This window comes from Microtus ochrogaster, linkage group LG5 (genome assembly GCF_000317375.1).
Source record: "Microtus ochrogaster isolate Prairie Vole_2 linkage group LG5, MicOch1.0, whole genome shotgun sequence".
NCBI classification, from domain to species: domain Eukaryota; kingdom Metazoa; phylum Chordata; class Mammalia; order Rodentia; family Cricetidae; genus Microtus; species Microtus ochrogaster.
The window spans coordinates 30,797,201-30,817,259 of NC_022031.1; the positions used below are offsets into that span (position 1 = coordinate 30,797,201).

Sequence of the window (20,059 nt, forward strand, 5' to 3'; positions counted from 1 at the left end):
TGTATAAGTGTAATCCTGTTTCCTCCTGGTGAACTGCTCCTCTTCCACTGAGCTACATCCCTAGCCCCTCTTAGTTACATGAGAAAGCACACTTTCTCAGAAGCACACAGACAGATTCACTCTTTACAAAGAGCCTGGTGGCATGGCCGAAGATGCCATTATTCTTTCCCCACATTTTCCTGCACAGGAACCTGCTCAGCTGTGTACAGGAGATTCACAGCAGGCTGGCTGGGCCCACCGTTTATCCTGTGGCCTTCCCACCCCAGGACAGTGTGCAGCAGTGGACAGAACGACTGCAGCACCTGGCCATGCAGAGCCAAATTCTGGTGGAGCAGCTCTTCTGGCTCTTCCAGTGCTGTCCCGGTGCAGACCCGACTGATGGCCACAGTGATGCTCCAGTGCAGGAGCAGCCTTCTGCCCCTCGCCTGGAGAGAATGGATGCCAAGGGACCAGTATCAGGAGCAAACTTACTTCCCTCTGATCTGAGCTACCCATCCCCAGTACCTACAAGTCAGCTACCATCTGCTTGCCAGATGCGGCGACCAGATCGACTTTGGCAACAGTCAACTGCAAGATTGGCAGAGCTACTGAAAACCATTAAAACTATGAAAACTGGTGTGGACAAAATCAGACAGCAGTCTTGTGAGACCCTCTTTCATACTTGGTAAGTGTGTCTCTCTTGCGTGTAGAGACTTCAGTCTTGGCTAAAATCATGAAGAAACTTGTGCATGATCCTGTTACTCAGCAAACCTACATGGTGCTTTGTGACACCTGACTGTAATCCTTCCTTTCAACACTGTGCTATTTCTATTGCAGGGAAGATTTTGAAGTTTGTTCGTCTGGGCTGAGTTGTCTGTCCCAAGTGTCAGCACATTTGCAAGGCCTAGAGTCCTTGTTCATCCCTCCAGGGATACAGGTTGAGCAGACGGACTCACGGATGGCACTAGTGGAAAGCCTGGAGTATCTAAGAGGAGAAGTTAGTAAGGCCATAGATGACTTCTCTGCCTGGAAAGCACGCCTGTTCGTGTCACACAGGCAAGGAGGTGAGAACTTAGAGCTGTGGTGCTGGGAAATTAATCCAGATTTTTCCTGATGACATCTTCTATCCTGGTGGAGGTTTGTGCCTGAGAGGAGCACAGGCTCACTCATCCGTTACTGCTTCCCTTAGCTTGAGTTAGCCTGAAATGCCTAAGGCCGATAGGCTAGAGAAACTCAGAGTTTCTGCTCACCACCAGAACTATTGTGTTGTGCTTTGTTTTTGTTTGTTTATTTATTTATTTATTTTCTTTTTTTTTTTAAGATTTATATGTATATAACATTCCTTCCATGTATGCTTGCATGCCAGAAGAGGGCGCCAGATCTCATTACAGATGGCTGTGAGCCACCATGTGGTTGCTGGGAATTGAACTGAGGGCCTCTGAAGAGCAGTCAGTGCTCTTAACCTCTGAGCCATCTCTCCAGCCCCCTTTATTTATTTATTTTGTATTCTTTTTGTGTTATTGAAATAAAATGATGGCTTCATAGGTTTAACAGACAAGGAATCTGCCCTTTTCACGCTTGGCTCCACAGAGCCTCACGCAGTGACGACCAATCGTAGAGCACTTTACTTGCAGTCATTTCTCGCTGAGTGTGGCTTGAGATTCAGCTTTGCTCTATACTGTGTTCCTTACTAGAAAACCAGATGTTGGGGGAAAGCTTTGTTGAAGACTTCGCAGAGCAAGTAGAAGCTGCCATCCGGGCCGTCCTCTGCACCGTCCAGAGCTTAGCAGAAAGAGGCGGGCAGAAAACAGAAGACAGCGCCACTGAAAAGAGACCACAGGAAGAGGATGGTGTGTCTGAAGGTGTGCGAATAACATTAGAGTTGATCTGACTTTTAGTTAATGGTTTGTTTCTTTGGCTAACTAAAGACAGATGCTAGACATGGACTTCATGAGTAGAGACTTGAAAAGGTTTGTTTTGCTGTTTGTGTTGCTAGAAATGAAAGAAGAGGCAGTCTTTGAGAGACTGCAACCAGGACATCTAACAAAACTCTTAGAAGACGACTTCTGGGCCAGTGTGAGCACTCTACACGTCCAGAAAATAATTTCTTCTGTGTCTGAGCTGTTGGAGAGGTTGAAGTCCTACAGTGAGGACGGCAGCACAACCAAGCACAAGGTAACCAGCTGCTTTTGGCAGACTACGTGCTCCTCAGAGTAGGTGAGGAGAGTGGCCTTCACCTTAGTCCGTGGGCCTAGCCCTCTGTTCTGACAGGTGCAGAGCTGCTGGCCATCCAGAATGCCCGTTGTGTCTGTCACATCCCCATCACATGCTCCTGGTTATAAACTATATCAGTAAGGAGCAACTTGTTTTTATAGGTCATTGTTATTCTGTGTCATTACATCTAGGGCCAACTCTGGTATGTTAGTAAAATTTATTGATAAATCCTTTTTTAAAAAAATAAAATGCTGGGCTGAAGAGGTGAGGCATGTTAAGTGGTTAAGAATGTGCACAGCTCTACCAGAAGACCTGGGTTTGCTTCCCAGCACACATGTTAGGAGACAGTAATGATAATGCTGTGTGCTGTGTTTTGTAATCCCAGCACTTGGGAAGCTGAAGCAAGAGAATCACCAGGGCTACTTGGTGAGTTCCAAGACAGCCTAGGCTACAGGGTCAGATCCTATCTCAAAAATAATAGTAGTAACAATAGTAATAATGATGATGGTGTTGATGTTGTTAACTAGCTAAGGGGTTGGCTGAGAACATACAGTGAATGTTTGTAAATGTGTATAAGGAAAAAGTCTTTGAGCTAGGAGATGAGGTTAAAACACATGCGACTTATAATGGATGACTTTCAGCACATTCCCAAGTCAGGTGGCACAGCCACTGTCTAATTAGAACGTCTCATCTCTCCAGGAGGGAATGTCTCTTCAGCAATGTAATTGGGCATTTGTCCTTCTCAGGTCTTCAGCCAGTCCTGCTGCTTGCTAGTGCGCCTGGTACCCATGCTCTGCAGCTTCTCAGACCTTATTCTCTTCTTCCTGGCCCTGTCTCTGGCAACTCACCGGAGCACTGCCAAACTGCTCTCTGTGCTTGCCCAGATCTTCACAGAACTCGCCCAGAAGGTAAGGACTGTCAGTGTGGAATGTCACGGAACACACACACACACTCATTCACATCTCTGTGGGGCTTGCTGGGCATTTATGGTGAGCTGGTTTATCTCCTTGGGATTTAGGGCTGTGTCTGAAAACCGATTGCTAAGCAGGTTTCCACTAAGGTCTTAAAACTTGGAAACCCCCTTGACCAAAGGGGCTGTCTAAAAGCCACTGCCTTCTTTTCTGTCACCCTTTTCTCTCTGTTGATATGAAGTCTTCAGATATCTCTTGAGCTCGATTTACAAAGTAGATCCTTACGGCTGTTAGAAGTTAGATTATGACAGATTCAATGCAATGCCCATCAAAATCCCAGCAAAAGTCTTCAAAGACCTCGAAAGAACGGTACTCAACTTCATTTGGAAAAGCAAAAAAACCCAGGATAGCCAAAACCTGTACAATAAAAGACTTCTGGAGGCATCACAATCCCTGACTTCAAACTCTACTGCAGAGTTACAGTACTGAAAACAGCCTGGTATTGGCATAAGAACAGACAGGAGGACCAATGGAACACAATAGAAGACCCAGATATCAATCCACACATCTTCGAATACCTGATCTTTGATAAAGAAGCAAAAAATATCAAATGGAAAAAAGAAAACATATTTAACAAATAGTGCTGGCATAACTGGATATCAACATGTGGAAGAATGAAAATAGACCGATATCTATCACCATGCACAAAACTCAAGTCCAAATGGATCAAAGACCTCAGCATAAAGCCAGCCACACTGAACCTTATAGAAGAGAAAATGGGAAGTACACTTGAATGCATCAGCACAGGAGACCAATTCCTAAATATAACCCCAGCAGCACAGACACTGAGAGAAACAATAAATGGGACCTCCTGAAACTGAAAAGCTTATATAAAGCAAAGAACATGGTCAACAAGACAAAATGACAGCCTCCAGAATGGGAAAAGATCTTCACTAACCCCACATCAGACAGAGGTCTGATCTCCAAAATACATAAAGAACTCAAATTGGACACCAAAAGATCACATAATCCAATAAAAAAATGGAGTACAGACCTAAACAGAGAACTCTCAACAGAGGAATCTAAAATGACTGGAAGACACTTTAGGAAATGACATCCTTAGTCATCAGAGAAATGCAAATCAAAACAACTCTGAGATTCCTTCCATCTTATACCTGTAAGAATGGCCAAGATCAAAAACACTGATGACAACTTATGCTGGAGAGGTTGTGGGGAAAGGGAAACACTCATTCATTGCTGGTGGGAATGCAAGCTGGTACAACCCCTTTGGATGTCAGTGTGGCGATTTCTCCGAAAATTAGGAAACAACCTTCCTCAAGACCCAATAATAACACTTTTGGTTATATATCCCAAGGATAGTCAATCGTGCCACAAGGACATGTGCTCAACTATGTTCATAGCAGCTTTGTTTGTCATAGCCAGAACATGGAAACAACCTAAATGCCCCTCGACTGAAGAATGGATAAGAAAAATGTACATTTACACAATGGAGTACTACACAGCAGAAAAAAATAACGACAGCTTAAATTTTGCAAGAAAATGGATGGAGCTAGAAAACATTTTGAGTGAGGTAACCCAGACATAGAAAGACAATTATCACATGTACTCACTCATAGGTGGTTTTTAAACATAAAGCAAAGAAAGCCAGCCTACAAACCACAATTCCAGAGAAATTAGACAATGAGGACACTAAGAGAGACTTACAAAGATCTAATCTACATGGGAAGTAGAAAGTAGAAAAAGACAAGAGATCTCCTGAGTAAATTGGGAGCATGGGGACCTTGGGGGGGAGGGGAGCAGAGAAAAATGTAGAGCTCAATAAATATTAATTAAAAAAGAAGTTAGATTATGATTAAATGATAAAAAAGGGGGGGGCTCTTGGTGCTAGAGAAAAGAAAGTTGTTCTTCCATTAAAGACACAAGCACTATTGTGAAAAGCAGCAAAATTGTAGAGATTGTAGACCTGCCTTTAATTCAGAGACAGTGAAATGCAGAAGACGTGGTGCAGTATAGAAAAATACAGCTCTTGGACTCAAGTTGACACTTTCCCAAGTAGATCTGACTGCACTTTAGTGTTTGTGTGAGCACCACCTTCAAATGACCTTTAAAATTTTTGTTTTCTTTGTTAGTATTCTGAGATTTCTTCAACTAAGTACAGTATAAACGAGGTAGGAAATTATAAACAGAATAGGGGTCTGGACTTGTAAACACTTAAATATTCTTAGTCTCTAAAATGCTTGAGTTAAAAAATGAGAAGCTGTCCTGAGGCCTCATATCCCAAAGAATAAGTATTTATCTTCTGTCTTTCTCGTTACTTGAAGAAAACTCTACAAAAGTTTGTGCATGGTAGAAGATGCCTTGATGTCCATCTCTGTCTGTCTGCTAACAGGCCCTGTCCTGGGCTCCATGGCAGCACGGTGGCCTGGTGGCCGTCCAGACTAGAGCTACTGTAGTGGTATGCTCTGCCAAAGGCATCTGAATCTCCTTCCTGTGCGGACTCACTCAGCTGCGTGTATCTGAACACAACTCTCTTAAAATAATGTAGCTCAGAGGCAGGTAAGATGGTTCAGGAGGTGACGAAACTTGCCACCAAGCCTGACAACCTAACTTCAATTCCTGAAACCCATGTGGTAGAAGGAGAGAACCAATTCCTGCAAGTTTGACCTCCGCCACATGCATTGTAGAAGTACACAGCTACCTTTCCACATACGCATAGACACACAGAAGTAAATGAGTGTTAGAAAATATAAAGCCGGCAGTGGTGGCACGTGCCTTTAATCTCAGCACTCAGGAGGCTGAGGAAGGCGGATCTCTATGAGTTCAAAGCCAGCCAGAGACACACATAGAAACCAGTGTATGTGTAAAATGATAATGTAATTCAGCAAGAAAATAGTTGAGCATTTCTAGACAGCTTTCTGAAAACAATACACATCTTGAAATTAAGTGTGCTTAAGTGTCCAAATCACACAGCTTCTCTGCGTGGTACTGAACATTAATGTAGAGACACGGGGTGAAATTAAATCAATTAAAACATTTGAAACCACAGAAAACTGCTTCATTGTAGCAAACTCGGTATTGTTCATTTTGGATCTCTGATCATTGGCAGCTTTGTTTTTTTTTTTTGTTTTTTTTTTTTTTAAGTGCATTTTTATCTTTGGGGTGACTAATAGCATGTTTTGTTACGTACAGCTTCTGATCGACAGCCATTAGTTTTAGTACTTACTTGACAAGCTTCTTTGCACATGAATCAGTTTTTGTTGCTTACTCATAACTGAGCCTGTCTCTTCTCCTCAGTAGATGTGTTATGCCCTCTCCTATCTGCTCCGGGTCAGTGGTTTGCTCCAAAGTCACCACCCTAACTATCCTGATATATTTTGTTCATGTTTTTGTCTTGGCGACTTCACATTACTGGGGGCTAGAGACCTCTCCAAAGCTAAAATCTTAACGATGTCAAGCTGTGAAGCGGCATGATCCCTGCAGAAGGAAAGACGGTTAAAGATCTCTCCTGCATTTCCAGCAGCATTGTAACAGCATTTGCTCAATCTTTTCCCCTTCAGGGCTTTTGCTTACCCAAAGAATTGATGGAAGATTCAGCAGGAGAGGGAGCAACGCAATTCCATGACTACGAGGGAGGTGGGATCGGAGATGGTGAGGGCATGAAGGATGTGAGTGACAAGATAGAAAATGAGGAACAGGTAGGTTCATACTGCTTGCTTAAGATGACTCCTCTACAGTGTCTAGTAAACTCGTTACTAAGCCAACAGCCCCAGACTGCTGTGTGTAGTCCTACTGATACTGGAACGTGGGTGGATCTTGAAATATAAACCTGAAAGTCACAGAACCTTGGCAGCTCAGTCACTGGTTAAAATTATTACTTTTGGAAGGAACAACCTTGAAAATTGTTTTTAAATGTGGAGTTGCAGATGATTTCTACAGAGTATTTTGGGGGCTAAAGGCAATTGGTTTTATTTAATTTTTAAATTACTTTTTATTTATTTTGTAGAGGGGTGGGGTAAGGCATACACGTGAAAAGATCAGGGAATGAGTTGTGAAGTTCATCTCTACCATGTAGATCCCAGAGAGCAAACCCACCAGTCCTAGTAGTAGGAATTTTAAGACTAAAAATATATGGTTATTACAAGTGATTATTAAATCAAACAGTATTGGCCAATAATATATTTTTGTCTTTTACATTGAAAACCAGGTGTGGCAATATATGCCCTTAACCCTAGCATGTGTGAGGAGGGCTAAGAGGTTCATCCTCTTAGTAAGTTTCAGGCCAAGCTGGACTATGAGATCCTATCTTAAAAATAATAATCATAAGACAAGGAAACTTTGTGGGGGTTTTGTGTTTTTAAATTGGGATCAGGAATGCTTTTGAATGTCACTATGCGTGGACATTGTTGTGCACTGTAGTATATCCGTCTCATGTACGTGTACCATACGATTAGCCATTTCAAGTCATCTTTAATCTAAAAGAATATGACATTATTTCTCTTTGCCATTATTCTAATCTAAATCAAATCATAAATTTATATGAAAGATAAAATTACAACTATTTTGAGGCAGGGTCTTGCTTTGTAGCCTTGACTGGCCTGGAACTCAGATCACCAACCTCTGCCTCCCAGGTGATGGGATTAAGGGCATATGCTATCACTGCCTGGCACCTTTTTTTTTTCTTTGTTAAATCAGTCCAAATTATTTTTCTTGTTATTTCAGTTTTTCTGTATTTCTCTAATATAATACAGTCATAAGGCAAACACTTCTCTGAATGGAAATAATTTAAGATTTAAATGATGAGAAACTAATAGAAAAGTACAATTCATTGCAAATATTAAGTTTTAACCTAATATTTTTTAAGTTCAACATAAATGTTTTTTAAGATATTTTTCTTTGTGTATTTGGAGGTTTTGCCTCGTGTATGTATGTGCCCCCCAGGGCCAAAAGATGCCCTTGGGTCAAGTTACAGCCAGTTGTGAGCTGCCATATTGGAGCTAGGAATCAAACCCAGGTCCTCTGGAAAAGCATCCAGTTCTCTTTACCTGCTGAGCCATCTATCTCCAAGTGCACTGTTATTTTAAAGATCAAAGTGACAGAAACAAAGAAAAAGGATGTGGATGATAAGACTGGTTGTGGGGGGGTGCTTAGTCTGGATGTTAGGCCAGGCTAATCCTCCCAGTTTCTGAGCATGCTACCACACCTAGCTGGATTGTTTTTGTTTTTTGTTTTGTTGTTGTTGTTTTTGTTTGTTTGGTTGGTTTTTTCCCTTTTCTTTCTGTGACAAAGTCTCTCTGTGTAGCCTTGACTGAACTGGAGCTCTTGCTAGACAGACTGGGCTAGCCTCAATCTCAGTAGAGATCCACCCGTACGTAACTCTGCCCTGGAGAGAGCTGTGAGTGAAGACATCACTCCTGGAAGAGTTCATACTCTTTAAAATGTCTCTGGAATACTGGTTTTGAGGTTTTATTTGGTTTGTTGTTTTGCTTTGTTTATTTGTGGTAGTGATAGTGTTTTTATAATTCTCACGAAAAAAGCCCAAATAAATTCTGTATCCTCTGATCAGAAAAACAATAAAATAAAGCTTTACTCTAGAAATATAAAGCAAGCCTTCATAAGTCACTGCATGTGGCTCTCTTCATCCAGTCCCTGTACTGTATTCTCTGTCCTGCTGCAGAGTGTTTCACACTCTTCACTTGGGCATTTGTAGTCTAGAACTGACGCACACAGGAAGCACAGCATTGACCAGTGCTCTTACGCTTTTTCCTGAAGGTAGAAGATACATTTCAAAAGGGTCAAGAGAAGGACAAGGAGGACCCTAACTCCAAGCCTGATACTAAGGGCGAGGATAATGCCATCGAGATGTCAGAAGACTTTGATGGGAAGACACATGATGGCGAGCTTGAAGAAGGTCTGAGATCCATCGTTTCATTCTGCTTCTTGTAGAATCTTAATAAGGAGGCTGCTGTATTCTGCAATGAGCTGAAGGCTCACGTAACTGCAGATCACATGAGCACCTGTGTGTGCCTGCTGTGACCATCTCCTGTAAGGCAGAGATTTACAGCTTTGAAGGTTCTCTTTTGAGTGAGCCATGACTTTGATTTTGTTGGATGAAGTGGCTCAGTGGTCTGCAGAGAAATCCAAAAACAACAAGATGAGCTGCAACAGCTTGGCTCTGAATTTATTTAAGGAGTTTTTTTGTTGTTGTTGGATAAGTTTTTAGTGACTTTTTCCTTAAGTATCATAAAAATATTAGGGAGCTAAGGGAAGTGGCTCAGGGAGTAAAAGCACTTGCCTTGGAAGCCCTAGGACCCTGGGTTCAGACCCAGAACCCAGCATGGATATCTGTAATCCCAACACTCGTAGTGGCAGATGGGAAGCATTCACAAGGAAAGAACCCTACAAGCTGGTAGCAAACTAACCTTATTCAGCAGAAAAATAGACCCTGTCTCAGAAAGTAGGAAACAAAAGCTGACGGCTGTGGTCTTCCTGACCGCCACACACTCACGCTTATGAGTGCTCACACACACACAGTAATAAAGTCAAAGTATAGTAGATGTTTGTTACTAAACTGTAAGAACAAAATAAACACTGTTAAGCCTACCACATGAGCCACTTAATACTAGTGTATTTTTCCTGTTTGCGGCATATAGGCACATACATAGACCATACTCGGTTCTGCAGTTGGCTTTTGTTTGAAACATCTTATTAGTATTCCTCATAGCATTATAAACATGACAATATAATTTTTATAGCATACCATCATCTGCCATGCTTGTGCCATAATCTAGTACTTAGATCTGATTATTGTCAAAAGCAGAGACTTCTAACTTGAAATACAGTGTCTTATTCTAAGCAAAGGTTTTACAGAAATGAATGTGAACTTACAGTAGAAGAAATGTGTAAATAATTGCTATTGAAGCATAAGAATATACCTATCAGCAAAAGAAGCCAGCTGAATAAAGATGAGGGCAAGGAATTTGTCATCTGATGCATAGTTAAATATTTGAACAAACATAGTAAAGTATTCAAAGAAAAGATGAGGGAATGCAATGTCTATTCATAAATACAAATTGTAGCTAAACCTAAGTGTGGCTTCTAGGTCCTATAAAGTGTCCTCCCCAGCATCAAAACCAGGCATCCCAGCAGCTTCTCCTACTCTTTATTCACACATGAAAGTCCTTTTCCGCCGGGCAATGGTGGCGCACGCCTTTAATCCCAGCACTCGGGAGGCAGAGGCAGGTGGATCTCTGTGAGTTCGAGACCAGCCTGGTCTACAAGAGCTAGTTCCAGGACAGGCTCCAAAGCCACAGAGAAACCCTGTCTCGAAAAACCAAAAAAAAAAAAAAAGAAGGAAATTCCTTTTCCAAATAATTTACAAAACTTGTTAGAAATACTTGGTGTCTTCCCATAGTGTTCTATAGAAACAGACAGTAAATCCTAATGACACTTTGGCCAGGAAGTATCTTTGCCTTTTACACACAGACCTGGATTGGTTGAGGGACCTGCCTAACTAAGCTTAGCATGTTCCCTTTCAGAAGAGGATGATGAGAAATCTGATAGTGAGGATGGAGACCTGGATAAGCAGATGGGCAATCTCAATGGAGAGGAAGCTGACAAACTAGATGAGAGACTTTGGGGAGATGATGAGGACGAAGATGAAGATGATGACAGTAAAGCTGAAGAAACAGGACCAGGAATGGATGAGGTAATCAAGAGTCCCCCTCCCAGAGTTCAGGCTGCAACCGAGGAGCTGGTCCTTCCATACCCTGCTGTCTACTGCTTTTCCTTTTGTTTGTCTTCTCTTTCTTCCATCTCTTTCCTTCTCTTGTTCACACTGAGAGCTAATAGCAGCCTGTCATAGTCCTCCCATGTGTTCTTGTGGAGGAAGGAAGCCAGCTCTCCCAGTGCAGCTGCACCCCAGCTCCTAGCTGAGAATGGCAGGGTGGGTGGATAAGAGTATGGTGTGTCAATCAGACCCACTCCACCCTATTCTTGCTGCTGTGAGGGCTGTCTGCCCATCGTGAATAGTGCCCAGTCATCTCTGGGTTGGGCCTAACAGCAGAAGTCATCTGTATCTTAGGGCCAGTCCATCTAGAAGCAGTTTCTTGGATGTATGACAGTTTTCTTTCTTCATTTAGGAAGATTCTGAGCTTGTTGCTAAAGATGACAACTTGGATGCTGGGAATTTGAACAAACATAAAAAACATCAAAATGAGAAAGAAGAATCAGAACCTGAAGACATTGAAGAAGGCCAAGAGAAAATTAATGAGCAGATTGATGAGGTAGTGAACATTTAGAAGTGTTTCAGTCTCCTGACTCAAGACTGCAGTTCCTTACATGTCTTACAACATTTTTTTTCCTTCCTATTTACTGCTTCCTTTTGCATGCTTCATGGAAGAGTATGCATCAGAGCGAAGCATGGTAGCATGCACTCTTGTCATCTTAGCATTCATGAGGCTCAGGCAGGAGGACTGTGAGCTCCCATCCATCTTGGGCTGCATAGTTGGGAAGGAAGGTTGCAGCATTTTGTAAATGTATCTTGTTTCTTTGTTCGTTTTTTTCAAGACAGGGTGTCTCAGTGTAGCCTTGGGTGTCTTAGAACTTGCTCTGCAGACTAGGCTGGCCTCGAACTCACAGAAATCCACCTGCCTCTGCCTCCCAAGTCCTGGGGTTAAAGGTGTATACCAGCACCACCCGGCCTTTTGAATGTATCTTAACTATTGGTTTTTGCTATTGTAAGTTTTGGGTTTTAACATAACAGAGTCTATATAGAAGATGAAATTTGAAGTTCTAACATGAAAGACTGAAAAATACTATTAAATGACTAAAGTGTGCTAGTAATATTAAGAAATCGTGGTCTTTGGTTTTGTAAAGAATTTTTGCTCTCCCTCTTCTCTTTCTGCTGTCTCAAAGAGGGAATACGATGAGAATGAGGTGGACCCCTACCATGGCAAGCAGGACAAGTTGCCAGAACCTGAGGCCCTAGACCTTCCGGATGACTTGAAACTTGACAGCGAGGACAAAACTGGTGGGGAGGACACAGACAGTGAAGAAGCAGAAGGTACGTCTTCCAGGACGCCCATAGCTAGAAGTCGGCGGCGCTGGGCAGTGGCGTGACAGGGTCAGAAATACTGTTTTGCTAGCTCCATTCCAATTTGAGTAAACCTGTCACGCATAGACCAGCACACCTCTTTCTCTTCAGTTGCCCCTTCTCCTCCTTACTGTTTGAATTGCATTGACCGATGGTGTTTTTTCGCTACTCCTCTTTCTTCGGAGCCACCACTGTGCCATCTCGTGGGTCAGTGAGCACACTGTGCTGGTTTAGTCTACCAGGGCTTTTGTGCAGCTCTTCTAGAGGAACGAGGGTTTCAGCTACTGGCTTCGATGTCTCCATCTTAAAATACGAAGTTGTGATAATGGAGAATGAGAGCGAATAAGAATAAGCCCAGGAAAGTCTCACATACTGTGGCAGTAACCTGGAGCCTCTGCTAACCCAATTCAGGCGTAGGGATCCCGCTAAGGGTAACAGGTGGGAACTCATTCGTGCTGATCAGCCTCACAGAAGGACACTAGGTAGCTTCCCTGATTTAACTGAGTTACGTACCTAGGAAAGCTAAGTTTATGTATAATTTTTAGATATGTTGAGACAAAAAATGTTACAAGGACTGATTAAAAGACCATTTATATAAAAATCTTAATTTGGAATTTGACTTTATTTTGGTTTTTCAGGACAGGGTTTCTCCGTAACAGTCCTGGGTGTACTGGAACTTGTGTTGTACACCAGGCTGGTCTCAAACTCACTGAGGTTTGCCTGCCTCTGTCTCCTAAATGCTGGAATTAAAGGCATGCGCTGCCGCCACCCAGCTTGGAATCAGGCTTTAATTCCAAGTGCCAACAACCAAGCACACATAAAATTACGATTAAAACTACTAAGGATATAGTATGTTATCCTTCTTAAAATACCCATTTTATTTAGGATCTTTTTAGACCTGTGTATATGAACCAAAGGACAGTTATGTTAGACAGTTACTGGCTAATAGCTTTCTGAAGTATCTAAAATATAGGGAAACACTTATAAGTAAAATTTGGGACCTCGGGAAAATGATTGCTCTGCTAGCATGAGAAGCTAAGTTAAGCTCAGCACCCATGTGTGTTTGCCTGCTTACATCCCTGTACCACGTGGGTGCCTGGTGTCAGAAGAGGGTATTGAGCATCTGGAACTGCAGTTAAAAGTTGGTGAACTACCTGTAGATGCTGGAAACTTACCTCCGTTCTCTGGGAGCCATTTCTCCAGTCCCTCCTCAAATAATACTTTAAGCTTTGTTGTCCATAGTTCTCTCTTGCAGATACTTAGCTCTGTTGTTACAGAGTAGCAGCTGTTGTAGGCAATGAACAATTAAGTGGGATAAACACATTCCTAGGCCTTGAACAATAGAGCAAACACATAAATAGCATGTATTTGGCTGTGTTCCCAGAAAACGTCACAGACAGAAATGTAGGAAACTATTTGGCCTGTGGGCTATAGCTTGCCAATGCTTGGCTTAAAAAATAAGACTAAAACATTTTTATATGTGTATGTTATGTATACTAGTATTTTTGTCTACATGCGTGTCTGCACACTGGAAGATGGCATTGCATCCCATGAGGCTACAGTTATAGACAGTTGTGAGTCATGTGGGTGCTGGGAACTGAACCCAACACATCTAGAAATGTGGGCAGTGTTCTCTCTTATCTAACTACCTCCCACGTTTAGAAATCATGAGTTTTAAAAATTGCTGTTTCTGTCAGAAGAGAATCCTTTGGAGATCAAAGAAAAAGCAGAAGATATGGAAGAAACAAAGCACGAAACTGAAGAGCCTGAGGCTGATGGGAATGAAGGTGACAGTCCACAAGAACCTGAGGCTGATGGGAATGAAGGTGACAGTCCACAAGAACCTGAGGGAGGCCCTGGGGAAGGTGAGGAGAATATGGATACAGGAGCTGCTGAGCACGACAGAGATGCAGCCAGCCGTGCAGAAGAGCACTCGGAGGAGGAGGAGGAGGAGGACAGGGCTGCCACTGATGGAGGTGAAGAAAGCAGTGCCAACCCTGCTGACCAAGGTCTCCAGCCCCAGGTACTGTGGGATATGGAACCTTTCTTGTATTAAAAGTAGTAGAAGAGACATGTCATTTCCAGCAGAATCTTGTAAGCTATTTCTTCATTACTACAGAGTCTGCTCCATACAGCATCTCCCCTGCTTTTTAGCAAGGAGTAGGGCATCTGCTTCCTGGTAGGCCATCCCCAGAGCTTATGTGTTTTTCCTCTGCAGAAGGAGGAAGAGGAAGGGGAAAAGTCTGGTGGTGAAGAGGAAGTCCTAGAGGCCACAGAGAGAAAGGAGCACGCCTCTTGCGGACAGACTAGTGTGGACAGTGTGCAGAGTGTAGAGGCTGTGGAGCTAGCGGGGGCTGCACTAGAGAAGGAGCAGGGCAAAGAGGTGAGACCCCGTCCCCAGTGTCTGTCTGTCTGTCTGTCTGAAACCATGTTCTCTTTGGCAGGTTGGTGTATATAGTTTCTGTTGTCTTTTGTTATTGTTGATGTCTAAAGAATTGTCTCCCATTCTGGCCTTTTTGTATATTCTTCTCAGGACACACAACAAGAATGTGTGCTGCAGACTGTTTGAGTGATGTGCTTACTTTAAAATAGTCACTAGACTTACAATTCTGTGGATGCTTTAGTTTTGTGTTACTTTTCCAAAAACTCCCCAAGAAGAAAAAGGTCAAATTTGGACCTCACGCAGAAACCTGTGCATCTAATGGTATTTTGAGTTTCCCCTGTTGTTCAGTAGGCTTCTAAATGTTCTGGTTTTATAAGGAAACTATTCCGTCTTGGCCTAGTGGTAATCTGTTCTAAGGGTAGCACCTCAGATGGCTGGTGCTGTGGGAAGAAGGAATATCACTGAATTGCTTTTTTGCTGCTGCTGCTCCAGGCCCAGCCCTCCCCAGCAGCAGCGGTATTCATCATCCCACCACTATTCATTGAGCACTCATTAGGTGCTGAACATGTTCATTAGTCAGAGCTCAAAGAAATAGATGCTATTGTTCTGTTTTCTCCATCTTATATTTGAGGAAAATAAGCCTTGGTAAAATTCAGTGACGGCCCCTGGGTATGTAACTGGTTGATGATTGAGCCTGGTCTGTCTGGCCTTCAGAATAAGACCTTATGCTCCCATAGACAAGGAACAATCAGCAAAGCCAGGGCCCTGGATTTATTTCAGTTTTGTGTTGCTGTCCACAAGCAGGGCTTCTGTTAGGGGTGGAATTCTGCATCAGGAAGGTACACAGGGGAGTTACCCCCTGAGACTAGTGGGCACTGAGAAAAGTTGAATCCATTGCAACACGGCAGCCATTGCTTTAATAGCTTCTCCCCTCCTTTTCTGATTTGGGTTTCTTAGGAACATGGGACTGGAGCTGCAGATGCAAACCAGGCAGAAGGACATGAATCCAACTTGATTGCACGTTTGGCCTCCCAGCGACAGACCAGCAAAAATACACAGGTTTCTATCGTTCTTTGGTTAAATTTAGATGAAGGCAGGTAGGAAAAGTGAAGAGGTTTAAATGATGGGGCTAGAGAAATATCTTAGCAATTGAGCACTTACTAGAGGACCCAGGTTCTGTCCCAGCACCTATGGAACATGGCAGTTGACAGCTGTCTGTAACTCCAGTTTTGACCTCCATGAGCTCTGCATACACATGAACACACATACTGACTGTTGAAAAACCAACAGCAAACGACCACATTTCTAGCCTTGGCTCATTTTCCAGACCTCATAATTAGCCTTAGAAGACCCCGACCAGGTTTTCCCAGTGGCTGCTGCTCCTGCTCTAGAGCTCAAGAGCTGTGTGCAGCACCAACAAACCAGGCTTACTCTTGACATTGCCCATGGTTTTTCAGACTTAACAGTTTTTTAAAATATATTCATGCCCATGAGATGACTATACTCAAAAAGCAAACCAACAGTCTCCTAAAAGCCTATTCTGTCCCTAAACCACCAAGGGGACCTTTCACATAGAGAGTCAGTGCTACCAGTTTCACGTATACACATGATACATATGGATGTTTCTTTGCTTTCTTAACTTTGTTATATCATAGATCCAGTCATGTTGGTAGGTACCTTATATCCAGCATTTGGAAGGCAGAAGCAAGGGAATCAGGAGTTTAAAGGTTATCTTAGCTGCATAGCAAATCCAAGGCCAGTCTGAGCTTCAGAGTGGGTGGAGGGGAACCAAAACACAAAACTTTAGTGAGGTGTATCGAATTCCACTGTTGTGTGGCTATCCCTGATTAACCTCCTCCCTGGGGATGAGTTTTTGTTGTTTTGAGGTTTTGTCATTGCAGACAAGGTTCTGATGATCTCATTAATCCTGCAGAGTTTTAAGAGGAAACCTGGGCAGGCTGACAATGAACGCTCCATGGGTGACCACAATGAGCATGTGCATAAGAGGCTGAGGACTGTGGATACAGACAGGAACCCTGAGCAGGGCCTGGACCAACCCCAGCCCCAGGCTCGGGTGGAAGACTCAGACACGTTTGAACATATTAAGCAAGGCAGCGATGCATACGACGCACAGACTTACGGTATGGTGGTGGGAATACTCTGCTTTTACTCACAAAGCGATCTCTGACATTACACAGTATGACTGTACATGCCAGACAAAGTAGAAAAGGGGAAAAGGCTTTTTAAACTGTTTTCTCTCAGTACATACAATATTTGTGTAAGGCAGAAATACAACTTGTTTCTGGTACTAAAATAACCGTATCCTGGGGTAACCCTCTGTCCTCACAGCTAGCCACATGCTATAATCCTGGTGCTGACTTTCATTTCTTTGCATTGAACATTCTTGAATGTCCTTGAACGGTGACCAGCTATAATAGAAACTGGAAGGAGAAAGTCAGTGGCCAGTCACCCCAGTTCCTGTCTTTCAGTCCTCTCTTGTGAAGTGAACAGAAATGATTATAATGCTTCTTGTCTCTTACTGTATTTGGAATAACAAAAGAGAAAGTTGATCACTGTATATATGGTTGGTCCAGATCCTTCCGCAGGCTGGAGCCTGGGCTTGTTTCTTCCTTACCGTAGGCAGTGTCTCATAGCCTCTCATAAGGCAAGACTCCACTGTGGGGCTCTACATAGATCCAGTGGGGATCCAGTGTATAAACACCGGATGACTTGAAGAGATGGGCAGTGAGTAGTGAATGGAACCTGAGTTCTGGTTGTTAACTCGGTTGGTAAGAGTGCTTCCCTAGTGTGCCCAAAACCCTGGATTTGATTCCCAGCACTACATAAAGCTAAGTGGGCTGACTACTTCCCCATCACTCCAAAGCATTACAAGTTCAAGGACATCCTTGGCTACAGAGCAGACTTGTGGCCAGCCTGCGCTATGTGAATCCTTTGTTATGGGAGAGAAAGACAGAGACTGAATCAAGCCTAGTCTTATCATAGCCATGGGAAGAATATACTCAGCTTTTGCTCTATGTCAGAGTCTTTGGAATTCTTGGTTATATAGTTTCTCAAATCTCTGGGAGCTATGAGGTCTTCAAATTGAACTTGTCCAAGATTAAAATGCTGAGACTCTTCCTGTGCCCTGTTTTATATTAGTTTGTCTACTTACAAGTTTCTCCAACTATGGTTCCAGTAGCTGCTCCAAAGTCACATGCCCACACTCCACACCGTTTTCTGATTACATCAGTAAAAACCCAGATAAATGCCTGTTTCTCTTGTTATGTGTATGTATGCATACTATCTCTGTATCTTCTCTAGGAGGTAGACAATGGGCAGTTACATCAGTAGGACAGTGGGAGCTGTTCAGGCCCAAAAAAGTGTCTAAGTCCCATGGTTGGTCAGTGGCAGAACCAGTGTTAGTAGAACTTGAAAGCCAGAAGTGACAGACTGTAATCCATTCAGCATCGTTTTACTCTGCGAATAAAGTAAGTTTTCTCCCTCCGTGCATTGTTGGCAGATGTGGCCAGTACTGAACAGCAGCAGACGACAAAGGACGCTAGACAGGATCAGGAGGATGCGGAAGCAGAAGATATCCTCATGGATACAGAAGAGGAGCTGCTCAGAGCAGAGGACACAGAGCAGCTGAAGCCAGAGGCAGTGAAATCAGACCCTGCTGCAGCCTCTGGTGAGCCCTGAGGAGGGAGGAGACTGGAAAGCCCCAAGGCTGTCTAGTTCTTGCACTGTAGTGAAATCTGTTCTTTGTCCTTTCCTATTCTAATCTCTGATTTTGGCGAAAATAATTCGCCTATCATAATCTATTTGAGATACAAAAGAAGGTCTTGCAGAATATCCATCATCAGGTAAAACAGAATTTCTGAGAAATTCATGTGTTTATTTTTTAAACATATATGGAAAAACAGAAGAAGTCTGTCTACTGTAGTTGCATAAAATGTTCTTGATCATTAATTATAGAGATTGTTTTTTAATTACATTAAGGTACAAGCATAGAGGAAGGAAAAATATTAAAGAAATAAAATGAGGAAATGTATATGAAAAGATTTCATGGCTAACCAAATTCTGTTACAAGGCAGTTTGCTATTTTGGTCTTTGAAATGGGATTCCATGATATAGCCAGGCTGGCCTAGCACGCACAGTCTTCCTGGGTATTCCAGCGCTGACAGTACAGGCCTGCACCACCACATACACAGGTCATGTGCTGGATGTGCACACTCTTTAAAAATAAATAGCTTCCACCAGTATAATAAATAAAAATCCTAAAGGTTGTAGCAGATTTAAGGGTTTTTCTTCTGCCTCATTCCTGTTGGCAGTGACAACGGAGACTACAGGACGTAAGGAACCAACATGGAGCAGAGACAGGTGGAAATTGTTGAATGAGGGCAGGCAGTCTTACCTAAATAACGTGATGAGTGAAACTATATCTTTCTATGAATACAGGCTCTCATGAGATGGATATGGACACTCAGACAGTTAAAACAAAAGAAGACCAAGACCCAAGAACAAGCACCTCTCACCAGGAGACAGAGAAACCAGAAAGAAGCCGGGACTCAACCATTCACACACTTCGTCAGTTCCTTGTGGATCCAGTTTTCCAAGTACTGAACTCACAACTCTGTTAATTTTTAGTTTAAGTTACTTAGAACTTCTATGGAATAGCCCTTTGTTTGGAATATCAATTCTTATCAAAATTGTTAAGAGGACTTTTGGTATGACAGCAATCTTTTAGTAAATACATACATCCTTTGTTAAACTATGAAGTCATTCCAGACTCATCCAGTGTGTGGCGCTGGTTTTTAGCATTGGCTATTAGGGTGACAGTGTTAGGAGCAATGAGGACAGCTAACAACCCATGACATTATGTAACAGTAACTTTACTTTCTGTATAGGAAGAAACATTTGGGGAAGGTGCAGAGGTGGTCAGTGGGGTCTCTCTGTATTTGAGTACAGGTGGAAGCCAGAGGACAACCTCGGGTATCCTTCATTGCTGTTCACTTTTTCCTTTTTAAAATTGGTGTCTCTGACTGGCCTGGAATTTTTCAAATAGGCTAAGGAAGCTAAGCAGCCAACTCCAGGGATCCATCTATCTCTACCTCCTACTGTTGATATTGTGTATCAGCATGCCTGGCTTCTTTTTGCATGGGTTCTGAGGCTAGAATCCAGGTCATGCCTGCAAGACATGTGTTTAACTAACTTAGCCATCTCTCCATCCACATGAGGAGCCTTGTAGCTGATCCTTCCCCGTAGTAATTTGACTTCATGGAGATAGAGGTTATCAGAAAGTAGGTGACTCTGGAAGAAAAACCCCTGATGTCATCTGGTCTCCACATGTACATGTGCGTCTGTGTACACATAAGAAAAGAAGTCTCGGTTTATTTTGTTTGACTAGGCTGTATTTTAAATGATGAAAGTTTCACTTATCCATGTGGTCTTGCAAACAGG

At 42.8% G+C, this 20,059-nt stretch overlaps 1 protein-coding gene across 1 annotated transcript in view; it reads left to right on the forward strand.

Moving 5' to 3' along the window:
- Window positions 1-20,059, forward strand: part of Mdn1 (midasin AAA ATPase 1) — a 124,396-nt gene that overhangs the window by 95,229 nt on the left and 9,108 nt on the right. The window contains exons 79-94 of the mRNA XM_013351852.2: window positions 188-664; window positions 817-1,043; window positions 1,674-1,841; window positions 1,976-2,154; window positions 2,940-3,101; window positions 6,683-6,820; window positions 8,895-9,033; window positions 10,661-10,830; window positions 11,264-11,407; window positions 12,039-12,186; window positions 13,914-14,239; window positions 14,435-14,599; window positions 15,557-15,658; window positions 16,533-16,740; window positions 18,120-18,287; window positions 19,058-19,215. Of these exons, the coding sequence (XP_013207306.1) occupies window positions 188-664; window positions 817-1,043; window positions 1,674-1,841; window positions 1,976-2,154; window positions 2,940-3,101; window positions 6,683-6,820; window positions 8,895-9,033; window positions 10,661-10,830; window positions 11,264-11,407; window positions 12,039-12,186; window positions 13,914-14,239; window positions 14,435-14,599; window positions 15,557-15,658; window positions 16,533-16,740; window positions 18,120-18,287; window positions 19,058-19,215 (3,079 nt within the window). The remainder of the gene's footprint in view (window positions 1-187; window positions 665-816; window positions 1,044-1,673; window positions 1,842-1,975; window positions 2,155-2,939; window positions 3,102-6,682; window positions 6,821-8,894; window positions 9,034-10,660; window positions 10,831-11,263; window positions 11,408-12,038; window positions 12,187-13,913; window positions 14,240-14,434; window positions 14,600-15,556; window positions 15,659-16,532; window positions 16,741-18,119; window positions 18,288-19,057; window positions 19,216-20,059) is intronic.